The sequence below is a fragment of the Epinephelus fuscoguttatus genome, linkage group LG2 (genome assembly GCF_011397635.1).
Source record: "Epinephelus fuscoguttatus linkage group LG2, E.fuscoguttatus.final_Chr_v1".
Classification (NCBI taxonomy): Eukaryota; Metazoa; Chordata; class Actinopteri; order Perciformes; family Serranidae; genus Epinephelus; species Epinephelus fuscoguttatus.
In genome coordinates, this window is record NC_064753.1 from 42,721,373 (window position 1) to 42,744,654 (window position 23,282).

Below are 23,282 nucleotides of genomic sequence, written 5' to 3' on the forward strand. Positions count from 1 at the left end.
GCGGTGTTCCTTGAACATAGAGGCGTGTCTAACATGAAGGCGGGTAGTCTCCTCCCAGTCTAAACTGGGATTGGTCCACTTTCTAGAATGAAAACAAATACAGTAAGGGCAGTGAGCCAGTGTCTTTGGTTAAAGGCGTCTGGTTTAGTTTATGGTCATGCCAAGTGCAGGCTGAGCTGCACCACAACCTCCATGTTGCTCCTCTCATACATGCTGCTAACATACACAGGTATAGATTAGACGTCCTTCATGACACTTACAGATGAAACAGTACATGCATCATGAACTGGAGGACATGTCATACCTCAAAGCCTGTGACATGTGAGTTTTTACACAGACACTGATCTACAGAGTGGTCTGCTACAGTGGTTCCAAACTGCTGGGTCGTGGTCCAAAAGTGGGTCGCAGGTCCATTCTGAATGGACCGCAAGTGACTCACAAACATGTCCAGCTTGTAAAAAACACACTTTATTTTGAAGCACAGTGAATATCTGGCACATTGCTTTTATTTCAAAGCACCATTTCCTGCTGTAGAGTGAGTGACGAACATACAGCTACTTGACAGAGACAGCAAACTAGCTCGACCGCATGTCCAAATGCAAATATGACACTGAATATATTAAACTGTGTGGACCCTGAACTCATGACTACGGAGAAATCTGGTCCAGTTGGGAACCACTGGTCTACTACATAGTTCCCAGCCTTTTTCCTTAAGGGACCCCTTTTTATTTTTTAAAAAACTGCCCCCTGAGTAAGTGACATAACTAACTAACCCAAATAGTGAAAGCAACAACTGCAGGAAGTTTGTGTAAAACGAGAGATTTGGAGTTTGAGCAGATTATTTCCTGTAAATATTGCACATATTGCACAACAGATGAGTTCTCCTGATGTTTTAAGGACTTTTTAGTTTCTGAATTATGTACCTTTTTATTTATTTTTTTTTTTATCAGTCACACATCGCTAAAGGCTTCTTTTTTTTTTTACCTCTCTGCTAACTGCCTCTAATGGAAGATGAGGCTGTTAAACAGTGAGTGAAAGCTCATCAGTAGTGGTAAAAAAAAAAAAGTTTACATCTTGAATAATCTGAACTTTAAAACCAACAATTTGATTTAGTTATTCTCACAGACATAAATAAAATACTGAGATATAGGCCTACTGTATATATTTGTATACAGTTTTATTACACCCTTTATAATCCTCGTGACCCATCGTGACCCCTTAGCGACCTGCAGTGAGGTTGGAAACCAGAGGTCCACCATATTTACATCTTCACAGCAGTGAACACATAGTGGGAGACATTTTGTCATCTACTAAGGTATAGGATCAGGAGAGAGAGGTCGCACTCGGTAAAAAGTACTTAATAAAATTAAGTCAAGGTTGTTTTCTGAGACTATAAAATATATTCAAATCATTGTAAACCTGTGAGAGTTTCAGCACTGACTTCAGGATCAGTCAACTGAAACTCTGACACCTTGATTTAACCCTAAACTCAATGATATTTCATTGATTTTGGTGTGTTAATATTTGTTTATCAGAGGTTTTATTTTAAATAAAACACCATTATTATATTATTTCAAATATAAAATGTTTTAAGTCACCTTTAAACCAATATGCTTTTTAATATTGTTGGTTATATTTGTTATCATATGTGAACACTCTGTAGTGCTCTATAATAGACATTATTATCAGTGATAGTTGCAGTATAACATATATAAATAACATATTAATATTGTTATATTACATAATGTCAATGACGAACACATTATAAAGAGATAAACTAATATTATAATGTATTAAAAAGATGCTTACGTACTCTTTCTTCTCTCCAATAACATTACACAGGATCCCACAGTCACTGAAAACCTTGAACCTAGAATTTTGCCATCACATTTTCCAGGCCTGGAAAGGTCCTGGCATTGGTAAAGATCATTTAAAGTTTTGGAAAAATCATGGAATTTTTTTGTGTGTAATGAAATTGTTATAGTAATCTTCCGGTAATATAGGCTAATTTATTTTCTGTAGCTGTCGACGCAGCTCAGATATGTGTCAGTGTTTCGTTAACCATCACAGCTTCTTCATTTTCTTCCCATGTTCCGTCTCTCCCTTCATGTGTGCCCGCTGCCTGAAATTATGTCTGAAAGAGTTTGAATCTGATATGTTTAAAAAAGCATTGCACAAGTAGGACAAAGCCTGGACAGCTTTGTAACAAAACAGATCAATAAAACATAAAACTCAGTTCACATATACGTTTAATAATATATTATATGTTATGACAACATGATAGAAAAATAGATGTTTTCATTTTTTTACATTTAAGGTAAAGAGGGTCCTACAACACAATCATAAGCAAATTCTACAGTCTCAGACAGGCTTTTTTTTTGGCGGGGGGTCTAAAAGTAAAGCCTAATATCACAAATTTGCCTCAGGGGGTTTTATCAATCAATCTGTACAGCACATGACACTGTCTGTTCTTTTTGACAGGCTTAAAATCGGGGGGAAAATTCCCCCAAAAAAACCTTTAACGGGGAAAAAATGGGAGAAACCATGAGCAGAACAATGGAGGAGGACAGTTGTGCAACAGATGTCATGTATACAGAGCAGAACAATAAAATAAAATACATTATAAACAATCCATATGACAAAATGGTACATATAATGTGACATAATTGTAAAGGGTCAAAGTGTGTCATCAAATATTTGAGCTAAATAAACACCTTAATTTTATTCACAATATTTGTGAAAAGAAAAGGGTGTGTGAGGCTGTTTGTTAATAAGTGCTTACTAGTTTTGAAAAACCAACAGTACATAGCCGGGTTAGCTAAACTAACTGGATTTCAATATTTAGACTTTTTAATTTTCCTCCAAATTGTGTCCAATATCTTCAGTGTGCAAAATGTTCTGTAATAAATCCAGCATGTATGTCCATGCAAGTACACAGACAGTGCAGAGTAACAAAGTCTGGTGCTCTCATCACAGTTTTTTACATGTACATGCTATATACAGCAGATAGCTGAAACGAGAGGAAGAATGATAAGCAACAAAGTCACAGACTTAAACTAGGGAAGATTACAGTACACAGTCAGTGTCTCAGACAGTTCGGTCTCCAGGTGGTCTCAAAGGGCAAATAAAAAATAAGGAGGACATTTTATAGTGTGACCCCTCTGTCTGTGTCACACGCTTCAGCATCCTACCACTACTGGTGAAATGACATACAGTAATAAGGATAATTCATTGTGCAATAAATCCTATGTTTTTTTTTTTATTTTGACAGTCATGTAGTGTGCTCTAAAAAAGCCTAAAATACACATCGGAATCATGAGTGGGTTTCATTCTTCAAATGTCCAAAACAGGCAACAGTGTTCCTTCATGTTCTGACAGATCATCGTCCAGCAGCTTGTTCAGTACAGGAAGATGTTTTGAAGAAATATGCTGAAAGTTGTCAAAATCACTCCGACTGCCATGGCTGAGGCCTGTTCTGGAGCTGCAGGAGACGACAGGAGAGGAGAGGTCACGCATTTACAGTCACACTGTGTTTGCATTTTAATTGCCAAATAGTGGCTGATATTTTTCAGTTTTTAAGACCCTAAAAAGGAAAAACTTGAATCAACACTTACATTTTGAAAGAAAAAAACGACATAGCTTAGATGAATACTTATTAGGAATTACAGAAATAAGAGAAGAGGGCCCCAAAATGAACACAATTTTAAATGTGTTCATTTTGGGGCCCTCTGGTGGCGACGGGGCTAAAAGCAGTTGTTCCACAGGCATTTTCCAGCAGCATGCATCTAAATCAGGTCTGTTTGTTCAAAGAAAAAGAAAGGACTGGAGCGCACTGAACAGTTAGCTGCCGTTAAAGCTGTAGTTGATTACTTTTACAAAACTTTTTGTCATACACCCTGACACCATCACTTCCTCCACACAGTAGTACACGTAACACGAGGCCTGTGCAAAAAAATCATGTTCCTCTGCTGCTCTCTCGTAGTTCTTCTAATGACACTCGCAAGAAACCACAGCCTGTGAATAAAAACCACCAATCAGAGCCGAGGAGGCTCTAACAGTGTCAAACATACTGCCCGGGGGCCTGAACTGGCCCGCCAAAGGGTCCAAACCGGCCCACTGGATGACCTTGCACACCTAATAATGATGCACCCGTGAAGGCTGAGAGGTGCCAGGTTTCAGGAGCAAGTTAAACACTGAGAAGCTTTTTTCTTATGTAAAACGCTGCTTCAGAGGGTTTTACACCTCGACCAGAACCGGAATGCTTTTCTTCGACTTTAGTTTGGCGTGGTGGTGTTGGGATTACTACACAGGAGTGGAAACGTACGGAAAAATGCACATGTAATGACTGAACGTGAAAAAACTGAGAAATATTATTGACATTACATTTGTCATCCATTTTGTAAATGGATTAGCATTTTTAAAATGTAGTTCTTTACAAAAAAAGGGAAAAATTTGGAGGTGTTTTTTATGAGATATTATCAGAATCAGAAGTAGTTTATTGATCCCCGAGGGGAAATAATGACTTTCTGCGGGGATGTCTGTTGTTCTGGTCGCTATGTCAGCTGACTTCAGTGCGATCGACCGAAGGCCACGGGCAGGCTGCATGACGGCAGAGTGTGTGTGTGTGAGGGTAAGCATCAATTCCACAGTGAAAAGGAACTCTTTCTAGTTGCATATTTAGAGGGCACAGCTTAATAATTTGCTGGAGAAAAAAAATTAACAAGTACAAAGAAAGCTAAGTTGGTAAAAGTAAGAAAAATAAGAAGCTATCAGGAGCAACTGCAACAGGCTGCATGCACAGTCGGCACATGAGCACTTGATGCAATAGTTTTACTGGTCTTGCGATCAAATCGGACTGTGTGTGGCCCATGAAATAAAATGAGTTTGAGTTGCCCTGGCCTACATTATAATATAGTGGTTACGTGGAGAGATAATAGCGAAGAACTGACTGATTTTTCCAAATATATACATTTAATGACAACTGTTTTAGGAGCAGCATGGTTTATTCTAGACCTAACATATCAAACCTTTCAGCAGGAACATGTCTAAAAGCTCGTAGGCTAAATCTAAAGCTGTTGAGGTGAAAGTGTTTCCAGCGTAGGGCTTATCCCACACCATGTATCTCTTTGGCCTATCAAAATCAAAGGGCCCTAGGTACGGACAGACACCATCAGACACCTGCAGCAGCACACATGTTGTGTCCGTGCTGAAATGTCCCTGTGTCTGGTTTATGTCGGACAAATTAAAAGAACTTGCATATGTGAGCATAAAACTTGGTCTGTATTATTGCTCAGCCGGATTCACAGGCTACCTAATTAAAAAAACAAAAACATGGAGGCTTGTTTAGGAGATAACGTCTTACCGCCTGAGGTGGTGTTGCTGATCGGGGCAGCTGTGGTTATAGTGGTGGCAGCAGCAGCAGCAGCAGTTGTGGTTGCTGCAGCAGTAGTCGTAGCTTTGGCGACGGCTGTTGTGGTTGGTGCAGGAGAGGTTACCACGAGGCTAACGGGTCCCGACCTAATGGTGTAGGTGCTGGTGAACAGACTGCCAACCAGAGCTCTGTGATTAAAGGAGCGGGCACACAGATCAGGGCACTTCTCAGAGGGCATGGTGGCGATGCACAGATTCACCGTGCACTCGATGTACATCTGCAGAACACAAAATAAACAGATGCAAGTTAGTGTTGTGGAGAAAAACATGTCATAGCTTTACAACCTAACTTCAAGTATTTATAAGACATGAATCACTGGTTGACAACACTGTAACAGTGCATTAAGGGACAGTTTAAGAGAAACAGACATTGAAGAAGTGCAAATAAAGGCAATGTTCAACCCTTAACAAACCAGGAGAGGGTTTAGATGGTTGTAATCTGCAATCCTCACCGCTATGTACCACTAAATCCCCCTAAATCTGACACACTTCACCTTTTAAAACAACACCCAGAAGAGGAGAGCTGCAAAAGTGTATGTGTGTGTTGCATGAGAGCACCAACCGTTGATCCTTTGGTCTCTATGCTGGACAAATCAAGGCGGTAAACCTTGGAATTGGATTTTGTTGTAATGACCTCTAATGTTTTGTTGGAAGACATACACCTGGAAGAAAAAGAGTGAGAAAATGATTGGAAATTATATGAGATGTGAGATGAGATGATAGAGTCAGTGTTGTTTTATTTCAAACGGTATCTGTCCTCTTCATCATGGTAACCTCAAACCATAGAGTGCTGCAGGAATGATGTTTATTTGTGGGCCAGCTCAGACGTTAACATTGCCTTGGATCCCCTTGACAAAAAGCCAGTAAGATTTTTCCATTGGATTTTGGATTATTGCAGAAAATAATCTCTGTGGTGAACAAAGGTTTATGATACTTTGTTCAGCAAGATGATCTTCACAAATTAACACCACTTTAAGCGTAAATATAATCGCTGGGAATAAAAAGCTAACATTAGGCTATAAACAAACCTCCTCCTGCACCACTCTATCACAGATAACAAGTCGATTGTCACTGACCCTTGCTCAAGAATGGGGAAGGTTTCTGCAAAGTCCTCCGTCGCAGACTCAATACAGTTGCTCACTATCATCTCGGCCCGTTCAATGCTGCAGTTGGACATCACATGGAGGTCCAGCTGGGTGATCCTGGACCCAACGGCCCCATGGGTATTAGTGGTGCTGTTATCAGTGGAGCTGGTGGAGGTGCTGTTATCAGTGGAGCTGGTGGAGGTGCTGTTGCTCTCTGATGGTGATTGTGCCTCTCGACGCACTCGTCCTGGCGCCATCCTGAGGGTGCGGAACCTAGGGGTGCGAGTGAATTCGGCCAGGGGCCCCTCTCCTGGAGCGTGAATTTCTATCCACACATCAACCACACCGAAAACCTCCTCCTCTTTGGGCATGCCGATCTGGTAGTGCGGTGTGCCGACCTGGGCTTCAGGGATCCGGCAGGCCAGAGGGAGGACGAGCATGGGCCGGCGGCTCACCAGAGTGTACGCACGCACAGTTTTCAAGGTGTTGGTGAAAACCAACTCATTACCAGAGTGCTGGAAAAAAGGAGAAGATGAGGAAGACTATAGGAATTCACATTCAGCTGAATAATCTGTCAGTGCGCAGTATGTTTTGAATTTAAAGAGCAACTTAACAGCAGACTGAAAAGCAGTGTTTTACTGCCGCATCACAGTTTAAAGTTTCCTGTGTGTTTCACCTCAGGTGTGGTCAGAAGTGTGTGGTCTTGCACCCTGTAAGCACACCCAACTGTGCTCTGCAGTACTATGACTGTAGTGTTGGCGATACCGTCCATAGGGATGTCTGCCTTACCACCAATATAATGGGACTAGATGGCACTCGGCTTGTGGTGCTCAAAGTGCCAAAAAATACATTAGATTTTTCTGCTTTTTACAATCATTTTTCATGACAAGAAGACGATGCAATAAACAAGTTAAGTTACTCAGAGAAATGACATTAAGTTCATTTGTGAGAGATCTATCAAAACTCAAGTACTGTACTTAGAGATATACTGTGCAGAAATTGTCTGTTACTGCCAGCGATATGAAAGTCAACCCCAGATTCCCTCTCATTTTGGCACTTTGCCTCACTATGTTTGCATTCTTTCAGCGCTGTGTCTTTGATTTTTGTCGCTTCCTCTTGGATGCGTGCTGCCTACAGTCTGGCACCTGGTCCGACCTCACCTGCCAGCTGTGCCCAGAAACATCCCGAACACAACAAGATAAGAAGAAAACTAAGAAAATACAGGCAGAGGGCAGAGTCTCTGCAATGTCATGTAGGAACTACTTTCTTTCTACACTCACCAACTGTATCACAATGCAGAAGGATGCATGCGTCTACTGCTAGCTCACCTAGCACCTCTGAGCTAGCTAATGTTGCAGCTCAGCCAAGGAGGACACTATTAATGTTTACATTTCACACTGTCACAATCATGAGCCTCTCGTCCATGAGCAGATGCCCGCTTTCTTTTGCACGGTGACAGGGTTGGCGGGTGTAGTTCAGTAGAAAGAAAATAGTTCCTACATGAAACTGCTCACAACAAGGTCTGTGGATTATCTTGAGTAACCAGGTCATGATTTCTGGAAAGAGACATTGCTGAAGAGTTTCAGCTTTGAGCACCACAAGCTGAGTGCCATCTAGTTCCCTTATATTGGAGAAGGCAGACGTCTCAGGATCAGTGGGTAGAGCAGCCGCCCCATATACAAAGGCAATGTTCTTGTCGCAGCAGCCACGGGTTCAATTCCAGCTTGTGGCCCTTTGCTGCATGTCATCCCCTCTCTCTCCCTTTCACACTTAAACTGTCCTATCTAATTAAGGCAAAAAAAGCCAAAACAGAAAAATCTAATCTAGAGAAGGCAGACGTCTCTACAGCTGATATCTCCAACACTCAACAACTCACACTAAAACAATCCAGCTTGATAAACAGCACTACAGGTAAGAGTAAAATATACATTTTTGATTTGGGGGTGAACTGTCCCTTTAAACCACCTGATGTCCACAAAGACAAGAATTTTAGTGAGTAGTAAGTTACTCTTTAAGTGCATCTGTGGTCGCTTTCTTTGTCGTAAATAGATGGAGAAAAAGGAGATGTAAACTACACAGCATGAAACTAATAATGTTGCATTAAATCATTTACATTTTGGGACAAAAATAACCAGCAATTAAAATATTCTGCAGACTATTTGATGATGAAAATAAATGTTAGCTGCAGGGAGCCCTACATCTGATGTACCATCTAGAAATTGGAGTACTTTTTATATATAGTTCCTCAGGGTTGTGTGGCACCAAACATCATTTTATCTGACACCCAGTAAACTGGAGTACGGGGCCAAAACAATGAAAACTAGAAATCTCCCACTGTCTATGCAGCACAAAGTATAAAAAATAAAGCTAGATTTTTACTTTTAAAAATGTCTTATTTACATGTACAGAGGGGTTAAACATATATTAAGTCTAAGACAGAAAATAAGACAGGCAGAAAGGTGGAGCATTTACCACAATCTTGGTGCCGCAGCCAGTCAGGGAGATGCGTGCAGTCAGGTGTGTGCTGTTGTAGGTGACGGGACAGGTGGGGCTGTTGAGCTGCAGTTCGGTCAGGTCGATGTCACTCAAGGAGGTGATAGGGAGCAACAGAGTCATCGCTGTCTTCTCACACGTCAGCTCTGCAGGCCCACAGCAGCAGAGTTTTGATTATTGAAATATTCTTATTCACAGGCACAATTAATGCACTCAGGATATGAATAACAGCCTCAACACTTCTGTAACAAAGTGTTTTCTTTACCTGTTCCGGCAGGCAGCGCCGCCATCTCCCCTGAAAAGAGTAAGAAAGACATATTTTAATAGTCAGTATTTTCTGAGAAACCCGGCTGAGAGGTTGATAGTAGTGTATTGTTATCAACAGTGAAGCGTAAGTGGTATTCTTATGACATTTTTGGTCTTACTTTGGTACAGCCACACGCATCTGGGCTCTGACTGCAAACTGGAAAGACAAGAAGTGCATATCAGGCCACGTCATGAACTAAATATGCTCTGTTCAAGATGTGGACATTTGACTGGCAGTGTAAGTGGGAGTGTGTGTGAGTAATTTACAGTAATGCATGTATGCCATACTTATGCATGTTTTGGATGGCTGACAGAACAGGTATGGAAAGGAATCGTTGAAGGATGAGGGGGAGGGGTATGACACGAAACAAAGGTCGCCTGCTAAACTTAAAATGAGGACGCTGCAGTTATGTATCGGACGCCCCGTAGTTACATGATTTCACATGAACATGATGCACATCTGTGTTTGTGTGCACAGGATTGGTTAACAACTGAATGTGAAAGTAACTGAGTAAAGTGTTTTTATAACTCTGAAGTCTGTCATTTCAACTTACTTGAAGTGTGTAGATGTGATTAACATTTTCCAAATCATCCTGAGGGCTTAAAGGGCAGGTCCATTATTTTTATTTTTTGAGGTTTTCATAACTTCCTAGAAGTTTTCCTTACGTTTACATGTTCGAAAATTCAAATTTTGGTTAAAGTACGTATGTTTCAGCGTCAAAATGCTATCGCTTTTTACCACATGACCTGATGTAGGATTCTGCACGATGTTGTCATGACATAGAAACCAACACACTGCTGTGAACGCCACGTTAGATCAGTTCTGAAAGTCACACAATGATCGAGTTGGTGGCAGACCAGAAACTCCTGTGAGCTGCGAGGTAAAATTACTGTTTCTGTCAATGGAGTCTGGTGGCTTTGAAGAGGGCCACCTCAAGATGTCTCCTGTTCCCTGTCAGAAAGGGCAGCCTGACAGCAAGGTAAAGCGGTACAATAATGTAAATATGGCGTATCTGTAAAGTGATATTAAAACTTATGGGTGGTCCTTTTTTTTGGAGGCTAACATGCGTTTTTCTGCCGCCCCTGTCCACAGCCACCAGACTCCTTTGACAGAAACAGTAATTTTACCTCATAGTACACGAGGAGTTGCTGGTCTGCTTCTTGTGTTATTATGTGACTTTTTAATGATCTGAAGCTGATCTCTGAGACTGCTCTGTAAATAGTTTTCTAATAAATAATAAATACAGCAACTTCTGACCAACTCATATCAATTTCAGGCCTCAAATATCAACTCCTGGTTACGCCACAACCATTTCTGTTAGAAGTCCCAACCACTTCTGGATCATCAGCTTCCCCCCACCAAACCTTTGTGACATCCACTCAGGCTGTCTCCTCATACGGGCCTCAAACATAAGGTCAGACCCCTCACGCCTCGTCGTTGTATGAGTAATATAGATGTGTAATCAGAAATGTTTCAGGTGTGTTAAATATCAGTTATATAAGAATACTAACACACTTTACACCACTCTGATACTAATTTATATTAACTGCATTATAGTATATATTGCACTCCTTTCCACAGAAACTTAGTAGTACCATTAGCGCCACTCAGCTCACAGAACAACCTACCTCCTGGTATTCGCAGCAAAGCAGATGGGCAAAAGGCGGGCCAGTTTGTTTTCGGAGCGGACCCAGGACATGGTCATGGTCGCGAGGGGGCCGATTGTTTTGAAACCAACCCTGAGAAGTCCCGGGGGACCGATCGCGCCAAACTCTAAAATGCTGGAAACACAGAGAGAAAGCTTCATAAGTGCATTTGTAACAGTTAAACCACTTGTAAACCTACACAGGTGATTTTAATTATTGTGTCTGATGAGACCTCAGCTGCATCTGACATTACTCATTCGCTACTTGTTATACAACAGACACTCAGCAGTTTATTCTGTAAAGAGCGCTGAGTCACACGAGAGTAATTCTCTAAAATGTGGCACGATGCGTTGTCGACATGCCATGACGTCTACACTACTTTTATCATTCTTCTCAGGGATTTTTTTAAGGGCACTATACAGAGCTGACATCTTTGGACACTCAGATGAAGTGAGTCTGAGTTTTCTCAGGACTGTGTGGGCACTCACAGACGTACTTGATGGACACTTGAGGTCCAATCAGTCAGAATAACTCAGAGCACCTACAGTGTGTGGGAGGACGTTCTGAGTGCTGATTTGACTTGTTTCCATGCAGTCAGGTCACAGGTGCAAAAATAAGAAAGTCTGCGTTATGCCAGGATCACATCAAGGCGCTCAGACTGTCATCCCTGAGTTATATGTCAGCTACGACGTCTCCCACTTGTCAAATAGAACAACAGCAGTGTCAGCAGACTGGTGACAGTTTGGCTGCAAAGCTTCGATCACTGGCAGTTAGACGTGCCGTAGTGAAATACTGGCCACAAGTTCATGAGCTCATTGTAAAATAAATGCAAGTGGAGGTTTTTGAAATGGTCTAAACACTCACATTCACACCTATGGACAATTTAGAGTCACCAATTAACCTGCATGTCTTTGGACGGTTGGAGGAAGCTGGAGCACCTGGAGAAAACCAGGGGAAGAACATGCAAACTCAGGGGCTCCCCCACCCCGGGGTTCGAACCAGCCACCCTCTTGCTTACCACACTATTTTCCATTTTACATCAATGTTTACTGCACTTTACACGCATTTTCAAAACCTCCATTTTCATCAGTTAGTTTTTGTTATTTCAACGCTCCAGTTTGTTCAAACATGGCGTCAGATAGAATCTATCAAGTATTTAGTATATCAGTTACAGATTTATGTTAATAAAATAAACAGTAAATATCTACGACGCCCTCAAGGACGCACCTCTCCTGCTGTGATTCAAACTCGACGTCGAACTGTGCCTGCTGGTACGGCAGGACAAACAGCGTGGAGTCCACTCTGGGGGTTTCGTCCGTTGCCACAGGTTCACTGCTGCAGCTGGAGGTCGACTCCTCCACTGGAGGGAGGAAGAGGGACATTTCTGTGACTTCAAATATAACAGAAGGACTAACACAGGACACAACTTAACCTCTGAATCTTCTTTAACCTTTAACCTTTTTACTGTTGTTACACTTAATGACAGCCAGGCAGGATTAATGCTGCTGTTATCTGACTGACAGACTCACCTGTGAGAGACAGGTGCACAGGGACAGAGCTGAGGGGCTTGTTAGCTGTGGTGTGGCTTGTTCTGGGCGTAGGGATCATGTCCTCCGCCATCAGGTGGATGAAATACTGTCCTGCTGCTGCTTTTCCCGTGAATGTAAACGAACATTGGTCCTGGTGAAAGAATTCAGTCAAACAGAATTTTAATATGTCAAGTTTTCACTAAGCTGATTATGTAAAAGATCATCTGAGTGTTTCTACCATCACTGCAGTTGCTGATGATTGTTTAAATGACTGTGTTGTGTTACTGTGTGCTGCTGAAGTTAGACTCACCTCTTCCAGCTCTATAAAAGAGTGCTGAGTGCAGTTGACACACTCTCCCTCCTCGGGGCGAGCAAAGCGACATCTCACCTTGTCACCGTCCAGATCTTTCACCGACAGATGGAAGTGGTGAGGGCAGTTTACACGGGCCCTGATCGTGGAGACAAAGAGATAAGCAGCCCGGCAGATCACAAATACAGAAGCAACAAAAGACGAAAGTGAAAGTGGATATGGTCTAATCTCCACGGCTGAAAAACAAGGTGTATTGTATTACAGTAAGGAAGGAACTGGGAACTTCCTGGAGTCTACGCTGCTTGCCTGGCACATAAAGTGTCCAAACCATGGACATATATACATATATATACGTATATATGTCTATGGTCCAAACAACCACCTGACGGTTTTAATGTAAAAGACTTTTATATTAGTATCTATGCTCTGCCTACTTAAGCACTTTTTTTGTAGATCACACAAGTTTTGTGGTTTCCATGTGCCATTTAAATCAAGTCACTCAAACTATTTACAGAACAGGCAACCTGAGGATAATGTCTATTTTTTTTAATGTGTGTCTGTGTGTACAATACCTTAGTGGAGGAAAGAGCCCAACAAAAGCAGGATGGTTAAGTCTCCCGCTGTTTCCCCGAATCTGTGGTCCTGCTTTCATCGATACATAAATTTCTGTGTCGGACCTAAAAATCAAAGAAAAGAAGTGTGTATTAGAGTAACTGAAATGACTCGAGGCAGCCTGATTCAAATCACAATGTTAAATACTCCATGAAATAAAATGAAAAACATCCTGGATCACTGACACAAAAATTGTAGGTGACAGTGTACGTAGGTCTCTTACCCTAATTTTATAGTGGCGTTGTAATTACTGGGGACAGTTTTCTGCCACTGGCGGACGCACCAGCCCGAGCTGGGTTTGGTGCCAGTGAAAGGTAACGAGGTAGTGTGGACCAGACAGTCCTCCCCTGCAGCACACAGTCCAGTCAAAGCTGGACAAGGAGTCGGAGCGATGGCACTGAAATGAGCTCGTACCTGCAGGAGGCGAAGAGACACAATGACAAACTGTCTTTAATGTGCAGTGACAAACTCATGACTCTGGAACCTGTAGGGTGAGCTCAGTGTGTCCTAATTATGACGTAGTTCATGAGGTGTTAGAAGTCTGACTTTGGCAGTACTTTGACTCTGACAATCAAAACTGAATTTTAAAAAGCCTATATTATTGTTTGTGGCCAAGTTTTTTATTATAAAGTTGTAGAAAATATATTTTTTTGTACAAATTTTGTACAACAAATAAACAACATGTAGGGAAAGGAAAGAAAATTAACAAAAACAAAAGACCTTCAGGGTAAATAATAAGAATAAAAATAAAAGCTTTAAAGTCTAAATAACTGATTTTTTTTTTTGCCTATTTATAATTTTTCTAGATTTAAATTATCAGCCAAAGACAAATCATTTTATGTATATAATTTTTTTTTTTTTACTAAAAATAATAATCAAGTTAATTATGTAATTTTCTTCTGCAGAAAAGTTGGGATTGTTAAAAATAAAGTAATATACCAATATTTGTAGGTATATTTTTGAATGGTTCTCCTGTAAATCAAACTAATGATAATGTTAATAATAATGTATATACTTCAAAAATGGCTGCTCTGCCTCTGTTGATTCTGTCTGTTTTTGTTGCATAACAGGAACCTGCTGAAAACCAGTTTTAACTGTAACACACATGTTACTTTTAATTCCTGCCCTGTAAAAATAACATGAATGAAAAATAAAATGAAAATAAAAGCACTTAAAGTGACAGTTAATGACACAGTAAAAATGCAACAATGTGAGACAAACACTATGAAACAAAACACATTATCCTTAATATATGCATTAAACCAAGATTAATCACTTATTAAAACTGTCACATACTGAAAAACAGAAACAGATCAGTGCACACAGTCGTGCAGATCTCCATCAGGCATCTGTCCGAGCTGATCACAGCCACTAGACAATTCTTGAAATTCCAGCAGACTCACCACAATGTGTTTCAGAGGCGTCCCAGAGGCTAATAACAACAAATGCCTAGTCTATTTTTGACAGAGCCACGTTGCACAAAGCAAATCGAGTTTTCCTGCTAACAGGCTGGGTGTGAAATAAAGACACAACATAAAACACAGCCGGAAGTCTTAAATCCATGTATTCAGAACTGAACTTTTATCTGTACTAACTTGTCTGTAGGCTACCAAACTTTTCTATGGATGAAAGTTTTTGGGCCATGACGAAGAGCAAAATGTTTCCTGCAACAGACGGTAAGCCTTGTTGCTTTTAGCCGGGCTGATTTCCGGAAAACTTGTGGGCCCTACCCACCAGTTAAGAGGAATGAGGAGTCGGCGGGTAATGGTGGTATAAAACAGGAAATAAAACAGGTTTTTCAATGACTGCGAATCACTGAAACGACAGGAGTAAATGGGCACGCAAAATATTAGGCTGATTGGTCCAGTAGTTTGCGTAATTAACTGCCAACACATTCTCAGTCCCACCTCATCACATATTAATGTTTGGACTTTACACGTCCAGATATGATGTGCAAGGTACCCTGGGTGTGTTGGTTGTTGATGTTCTGGGACGCCGTGTCAACTTCTGCCTGTTACATGCATTGTCTGTTTTCAAAATGCACTTCTGTTTTCACAGGAAATGACACATTTACAGTCTCTTTCAAAGTAAACGCTGTACAACATTGTGAATTGCCGTTTTTTTCTTCAAAATCAAAAGCATGTGGTTACACTTAAAAAGAATTTAAGGTTTGGAGAGAAATTTCCCAAATTTCCTAGTTTGGATGGCTCCAAAATTTCAAACCACAGCTTTCTGGATGCAAAAAAGATAATGTTGAAGTTACGAAACTTTAAATCATTTAAAACTTTTTAACAGAATAGTTTGTTTGTCACCTCAAATGGCACAAAAGGCTCAATAAAGGACTATTTGCTATTGCTTAGGGATTGTTCTTTACTTGTCAGAAGAGGGGGTGGCTGGGGTGTGACTTTGTTTGTGTGTGTGTGTTTCGACCCTTTTTTAGACCCTCCCCTACAAATATTTTTCCTTGAGCCTCTCTGAGTGACTCGACCTCCCCAACCATAAATTAGTTGAAAGTTGTAGATGAGTCGTGCTGGTTAGTTTCTGCACATGTTTTTTTTGGCCAAAAAACAAACAGTATTTTAACTTCAGACTTTTTTTTTTTTATGGCGGAAGCTTTCTTTGCAGATGATGTGTGGCTATGTCTAGGTCTGGCTGATCAAATCAAATCAAGTTTATTTATATAGCACATTTAAAAACAACCACAGTTGACCAAACTGGTTAAAACAAAACAAATTAAAAGAATGACACACAAACATAGAAATATGAAATGTACACAAATATAAAACAGAAAAACACTGCTAAAAACAATAACATACGTAAAAAAGATGACAGAATACTAAAATATTAAAAGCACTACAAATAACCAAAGGCCACTGAGAACATGTACGTTTCAAGATTTGTCTTAAAAGTGTCAATGGAGGGGGAGCATTTGATTTAGAGGGGAAGGCTATTCCAAAGCTTCAGACATTGTTCGGAGGATCTAAAAGGTCAGGAGCTAGCGTAAGGGTGGAGAAGTTCAGCAATATACTGAGGTGCCAGCCATGTATGGCTTTAAAAACCAAATAAAGAATGTTAAATCAATCCTATGTTTGACAGGCAGCCAGTGCAGGGACGCTTGCACTGGTGTCTCTTTTTCTGGCACCAGTGAGGAGTCTCGCCTGCAGCTGGCGCAGAACGTTGCAGTGAGACTCCTCAAAAAGACGACTGGCTGACACCCAGGTACAGAGAGTTGTCAGGCCTTGAGGAGATTAATGCGGTGGTTACGGTCGTCATATCATTGTGAGAGATGATGAATTTGGTTTGGAGGACATGTTTTCTTTAAAAATTGGCAGTAAAATAAATACGAAATACAACCATTTAAACTTGTATGCATCTTCTCTTAGCCTCTTCTGTGCTTAAAAAAATATTTGACATGCCTCCTCCTTTTTGCACCACACCCTCCTGTCTCATAAATAACGAACAGTCCCTAAAGAGTTTGGGCTTGTAGACACCATGACCAAACCCACCGTATTCCCTCCATCACTGTCCAGGGGCAAAACGTGGACCGTCAGTCCCAGAGAAGAGGCTTTGCAGGCCGGGCCCAACAGGACCAGCAGAGTGAGGCCCTGCAGCAGGATGCTCAGTTTGATTCTCTCCAACATGTCAGCTCCTCGGGTGGATACGAACTCTGAACCTTTGGGATACACAGAGACAGCGAGGTTAAGCAGTGTCAGGCTCATTATAGGATGTTCGCGTTGCTATTTTCAGCGTACATTAAGCTGAACATCAATGAGCAGGCATCATGTTGTTAACCAAACAAAGTCTAATTGTGCTGTTCACATACCCAGCATAATGCGTCCTGACAGTTTCTGAAACAAGGCTGTTTGACGTTTGTGAGAGGGACTGTGGGACTGTGGTGTGATTTATTGTCTTAAAAACCTGTGAGAGAGATGACAGAGGGGTGATGACTGATGTGAATGTAACTTGTCTGCAATTCATGGTATGGTACAGTGTGTGCAGTCTGTGGCATGTGATGTATGTGCGCTGGCACATAAAAAGAGCCAAACATCCAAACTCAACTACAGTAATAAAGTGAGCATTTCATCAGAGCCACAAATCAATGAACACTCAGACGTAACGAGGTCAGACGTATAACATGTTCACTTTTATACCAGTATTTTAGTCTGAACAGTCACATCAAAGTTGAAACCAGTTACTTCAACATGATCTAACAGCTTGAGATGAACATATTTACAGGGTTCCCACACATTTTCATTTCAAGGATCTATAATATACATATTTTTCTTGCTAAATGTTCCTGGCATTTTTCAAACACGTCAAAGACATAATTTCAGCTCAGTGGCGCACATGAAGAGAGAGACACATATTAGAATGACATTACGAAGCCAGGCACAGAAAATAAACCTGACGTTATGTTACATCCCGTGGAAGGTTACCCACCAAAGATTACTTTGTTTATGTCATCACACGCAACACAATTCCAGGACTTTTCCAGGCCTGGAATATGTGATTATGAAATTCTATGACTTTTTCGGGTTTTTCATGACCGTGGGAACTCTGTATTTAAAGAAGCATTCAAAGCTAATGTTGGAGACAGAGGAAGGTGGAGACAGTTGCATTGCACATACGTGGACCAGCGTGTTGAATATGAATGGTTGTGAGGTGGATATTTATAATTGGACAATACAGGGAACATGTGACTATTACACGACTGCCGTGCCAGCCTGAACTACCATGAGGCTCACTATCAAATCTCATGATGACGACACAACAGAGCACAATCACATTAAAGGGCCCATTTTCAAAATTCATGTTATTGCCATGCTCAGTCTAAAAATATTATTGAACAGGAGTGCAAAAACTTAAGTTTGTGATGTCGTAGGACAGGCTCACCAAAGGGCGAGCCAAAATCTCACTTGCATTTCTATCTGTGCACAACAGCTTCTATAATGTGTGTTATCGCTTTTATCACGACATAAGACAATAAAAATAAGACAGGTAGCTTTCGTGATACTGTCTACTGACAGTTTTTTATCTTGTCTTTTAATGGTAGGTCGTCTTCACTGGTGATTTGTTATAATCTGCTGTGTACAATAAAGCGAATCATTTTCCCACTAACGGCTTTCTCCCTTTAAATGTTATCATCCCTCAACACTGGCCGCTAGTCACGGCTTTTGATGTGACACACACTTATAATTCTCTCATGCAAACAGCAACAAGTTTTTTAAATTAAATTAAATTAAATTACATGTTTTGCAAAAGAATCGTTGTTGTAAGGTAAACAGTCTGGAGCAGCTGGGAAAGATGTTCTGGGTGACACTGTTCTGAGTATATGGGTGCATTTCCTGCTTCAGAACTGAGAACACTAAAATAGAATAAAGCTAATTTGAGTATAAAAAAGAAAAACATTGTGTGGCTCCCTTTCACTGTCTATGGAGCAGCTTTAGACTTTATACTGGATAATGTCACAAGTTTGAGACTTACTTGTCTGGTTTTCAATTTTAAAACTGATTAAACTTCAATTCTTAATGTAGGTGGTGTAAGGAAAGTAGTACATGACAACACTTACGATGGTAACGATACGATACGATACGATACGATACAATACGATATGTTACAATATGATACGATACGGTACAATGCACTTTAACATCCCTGTAGGGACATTTGTCTAGGACTCAGGAGCTGCACAAGTGTTGCTGCCTTACAATAATAGTCCAGATGAAAGGAAGCATACAACATAAAAACATATACAGCACATAACAGTATTGCACTTAACAGTGGCACACAACAGAGCAACATAAGTACAACACAACAAAACCCCTGCAACATTATTTAAAATCTTAACTGAGGTTGTAACAAATAAATAACCATCACCAACGCCATGCCACACCGCAAAAGGAATGGTCCATGGAACGTAACAAAGAGCTCAAGGCCTCGACCTGGCCTCCAAAGTCCCCAGTTCCCGTTTTGACTGAGCATTCTGTGGGACGAGCCAATATCCCAGACGTACGGCCCATCCATGGAGGAGCCTCTACAGATTGGACATAGCTCTGACACATCAAGGTATGGACACAGAGAGTCTAGGGATGCCCCGTGGTGGCTATAATAAAGTTGCAGCTGACAAACTGATGAACTTTACAAGCTTCTAAAGCAGTGGTGTCAAACGTACGGCCCGTGGAGCAGAACCGGCCCGCCAAAGGATCCAATCTGGCCTGCTCGATGACGAGACTAAGAAGTCAGGTCAGGTTTCAGGAGCAAGTTAAACAATACATTGCCTACTTCATGTAAAATTCTGCTTCATTCTGCTTTCCACCCTGACCAGGATACAGCTCTCTGATATATAACCATGAACACTTACTGTAACCATGTTTAAAGACACTGAACACTGTGCACAATGCTGTCAATCAGCAGCTTCAGTTCAAAGAATCTGTACCAGGAAATGTACCATAAATGCACATGTAATGACAGCGAGGAGTCGACTGAAAGTGGAAAAAAACTGACACATATTGTTGAACATCTCAGGCTGTTTGTCTGTTTTGTAAAAGGATGAATGTCTACAGAATGTACTTGTAATTCTTTACACATAAAAAGGGAAAATATTGGAGCTGATGGTTCTTGTGTGATGGTTTTACTGGTCCGGCTCATCTGAGATCAAACTGGTCTAATATTGTATCATTCATTTTAAAATAAAGTTGTTGTGTTAACGTATTTGTAATTTAATAATGTAACATTGACTTTCTGTCCATAAATGGGTTCAGTATGATATTAATAAAAGATCTAATTAAGAGGAAAATTCACAAGCATAAACACAGATGTTTGAGGTTCAATCCTAAATTTGAAATAAAACGTCGGCCCTTGTTCTCGCTCTCGTTGTGTTCAGTAAACGTCAGCGGAGGAATCAGTAGAACACATTTCTAGATTTGTTTGTCTTGTAATGTAAATGTGAACACGTCACTCAATGACGCCATTTCTGCTCCGTCACAGGCTTCATCAGCTCTCAATCGACCATCTCCAGGATGCTTCGCACAGAAACTACCCAGCAATGATTGGTCATCTCTGGTTTCATAACCACGTATTTCAAAAAACATTAAATATTCACGTAGAATTAAATGCTGGATGTAAATGGAGATAAACTGCTCAGCAGCAGGAAGTGAGGAGGTGTTATCGAGGGAGGGTGGGTATCAGAGTTTACATAACGAGATGATGCTCGGACCGCCCTGTTAAAAGAGAAGTCGTGGACATTTATGACAGGACAGCTCAGTGAACATGTGACTGTGAAATCACTTCCGTGCCAGGCTGAACTATCATATCTAATTAATCTAAAAATTTTTCATTTGTGACGCTTTGAGTAACTCCAACGAATCGAATCGACGAAAGTCAGACACGCACGAAGGGACAAAATACATTAAGACTAAATAATACATGCAACTAGTGAACAGCTTGATTTATAGATTCGTTTTTTATCATAATACTTACAAGACGATGATGTGAAATGATTAGATGTAAAAATTATTAAAATGTAAAAGGATTAAAGGATTATAATTTCAAATATAATGTATTTAATTATTAATTAATTTATTTCCTCTCTTTGGTATTGTTGATATTCTGGGTTATTCCTTTTTTTGATATAGGAGAGGCAAAAATAAGCCTGTTCCTTTTTGGATTATTGACTGTGAGAGAATCTGTGTGAAATAATCTTTGTTTCCACATGTAAGTAACCGAAATAAAAATTATTCATTCATTCATTCATTCATTCATTCAAGATGATCGCTCATGTCTCTGTTATTGAGCCATTTCGAGGGCATTTTTAAACTGTTTTTTTTTTTTTTTATATATATTTCTGCACATCATTTGTCGATCTTACAAGTAAAACCCAGATTTTTGTGGCACACAGAGGCAGCTGAGGGTTAAATCCCCCCCCAAATTCAAACACAATCTCAACTCTCCATCTCTGTTATTCATCTTTTTTTGGTCTGATTGTTGGCTGTGAGTTTTAAAAGTCTCCATTTCAGTCAGCTGTCGTCGACTCTGCTCTCTTCACTGATTATCATCAGGATGTTCCTGACAGAGATTAGCTATTACTGCGTGTGCGTCAGGGGTTCCTTTTGTTGCTTTGTCTTCTATTGATAGCAGATGTTTGCTGATGTAAGACATACAACAGGAAGTGATGTCTCAATCTTTAGGAGCTAAACCTGTATCGTCTTTTAAAAATCACTTCTTACAAACACATTTTAACTGATTTGCTTTGTTATTGTTTCAGTCTATTTTACGAATATTGTCCGTGTTATTGCTTAAACTTGTCTTTAATGTTTAGAGTCTGGGAATAAATATTGACCAATAATATTAATGTTAAATTACACTTGCCTCGATTACCTAAAGGACCAATGGGGTCGATGCTGCGGGGTTCTGAACCATCACAAGATGGTGTAAAGTGAAGTGTAAGTTCATTTAGACATCCCTATAGATTCAAACTCTGGGGCCAGAAACTTTTCCATTCACTCATTCACTGCCTGTGTCCAGAATCAAGCCCAGTTCAAGTTCTGTAGTGAGGTTCAAACATTTCTATTGTTTCTTTGCTTATTAAACTCCATTTTAAATGATCTTTGCACCTCTTGTCTGCACTTGTGCTATTGTAAATCATTCAGAATTAATTTGACCTTGTATATCTTTTTCTCTTTACTGCAAATCTGTAACCTTTATTATGCTTCATCACCCTGGTGTATGAAATGTGCTCCACAAATAAAGCTGCCTTGCCTTACATTAAACAGAGCTGATGCAGCAGGAGCCTATTAAATACATTCGCCCAAGTCCCTTCACAAGATTGATCTGGTGCTGATTTATGCTGATTTATGATCTTATGTGATGATAAATTATTTTTTGACACCATGTGACTCTAACACCAGTTGTTACAGTACAATTAAAAAGCTAAATCAGTCCAGTGTTTTGAGAAGAACTGGTTTAGATGTTTTTGTTACGGCAGCAATGAGCAGTCAAACAGTAGATCACCAAAACAGGTTCAGAACTGGAACAGACACATTTCAGAAACATGGCTGACTGTAAGGTATGTTTGAGCTCTCAACAAAACATCCAAGGAGAGAACTTATTCACCGTCAGCTATAAAAACACAGACTTAACTTTATAAAGCAGTCCAACAATTATCTGTATACTGGATTAAATCAGCGCCACATGTTCACAGATTTTCTTCATTCAATTTTGCCCTCTAAAAAACATGTCCAGTTAGTCTTGCTTCATCATGTTTGGTGGATCAGGACATGAATCATTTTACTTTCAGTTCTGTGTATAATTAAAAGAAGTCTGTGCAAAACCTTCAAATTATATAAACAGACCAATTCTGCCAGCTTTGGTGCTGAAAGTGCAAAATTGGGTCAACTTAAATCTTCACGACCTCCACTGAATAAACACGCAAAAACAAGCAAACACAACAGGGAGCATGTCTAATACAGAAGTTAAATAAATCCTTAATTACCTTAAGCCACCTGTCGCTCTTTTAAAAAGCTCCCACCTAATAGCGAGGGGTCTGTCCAGCAACAAGCGAGTACTGAAGTGAAGCGAGGAATACAAATGAGCTTTTAGGAGTGTGCTCTCCCTATATCGGTCTGAAGTAGCTAAGGTGGAGCTAAGTGAAATTTGGGCAGAGACAGAATGGAGTTCGACTGGCTCGACCAGAGGCGGTAAAGAGGCGGCTTGCCAAAAGCTGCATGTCAAAAGAAAGCGATTGTGTGACTGATAAGAATAATCCCAGTTTACCTCTGGTGACGTAGCTCCATTCAAAAGGCCTTCAAGTGTTTCTTTTGTGTCTGACACCTGCTGTAACTCACTCATCTGTTAACAGAGACACAGACAGCA

General features: G+C 40.4%; 1 protein-coding gene across 2 annotated transcripts; it reads right to left on the reverse strand.

The window, feature by feature from the left end:
- Positions 1 to 2,231: 2,231 nt before the first annotated feature.
- On the reverse strand, positions 2,232 to 23,033 carry LOC125900914 (uncharacterized). Of its 2 annotated transcripts, XM_049596200.1 has the most exons (16): positions 22,903 to 22,984; positions 17,236 to 17,330; positions 16,919 to 17,085; positions 13,636 to 13,826; positions 13,373 to 13,477; positions 12,801 to 12,939; positions 12,491 to 12,641; positions 12,189 to 12,321; positions 10,944 to 11,096; positions 9,434 to 9,471; positions 9,274 to 9,303; positions 8,988 to 9,154; positions 6,507 to 7,030; positions 5,993 to 6,092; positions 5,363 to 5,648; positions 2,232 to 3,481 (listed from the first exon to the last, which is right to left on the reverse strand). In XM_049596200.1, exons 2-16 carry the CDS (start codon positions 17,240 to 17,242, stop codon positions 3,399 to 3,401), a joined length of 2,274 nt encoding a protein of 757 aa, XP_049452157.1. In that variant the 5' UTR covers positions 17,243 to 17,330; positions 22,903 to 22,984; the 3' UTR covers positions 2,232 to 3,398. The 2 variants fall into 2 exon arrangements, with proteins under 2 accessions (XP_049452157.1, XP_049452165.1); XM_049596208.1 differs by lacking the exon at positions 17,236 to 17,330 and having other exon boundaries at positions 22,903 to 23,033.
- Positions 23,034 to 23,282: the final 249 nt, after the last annotated feature.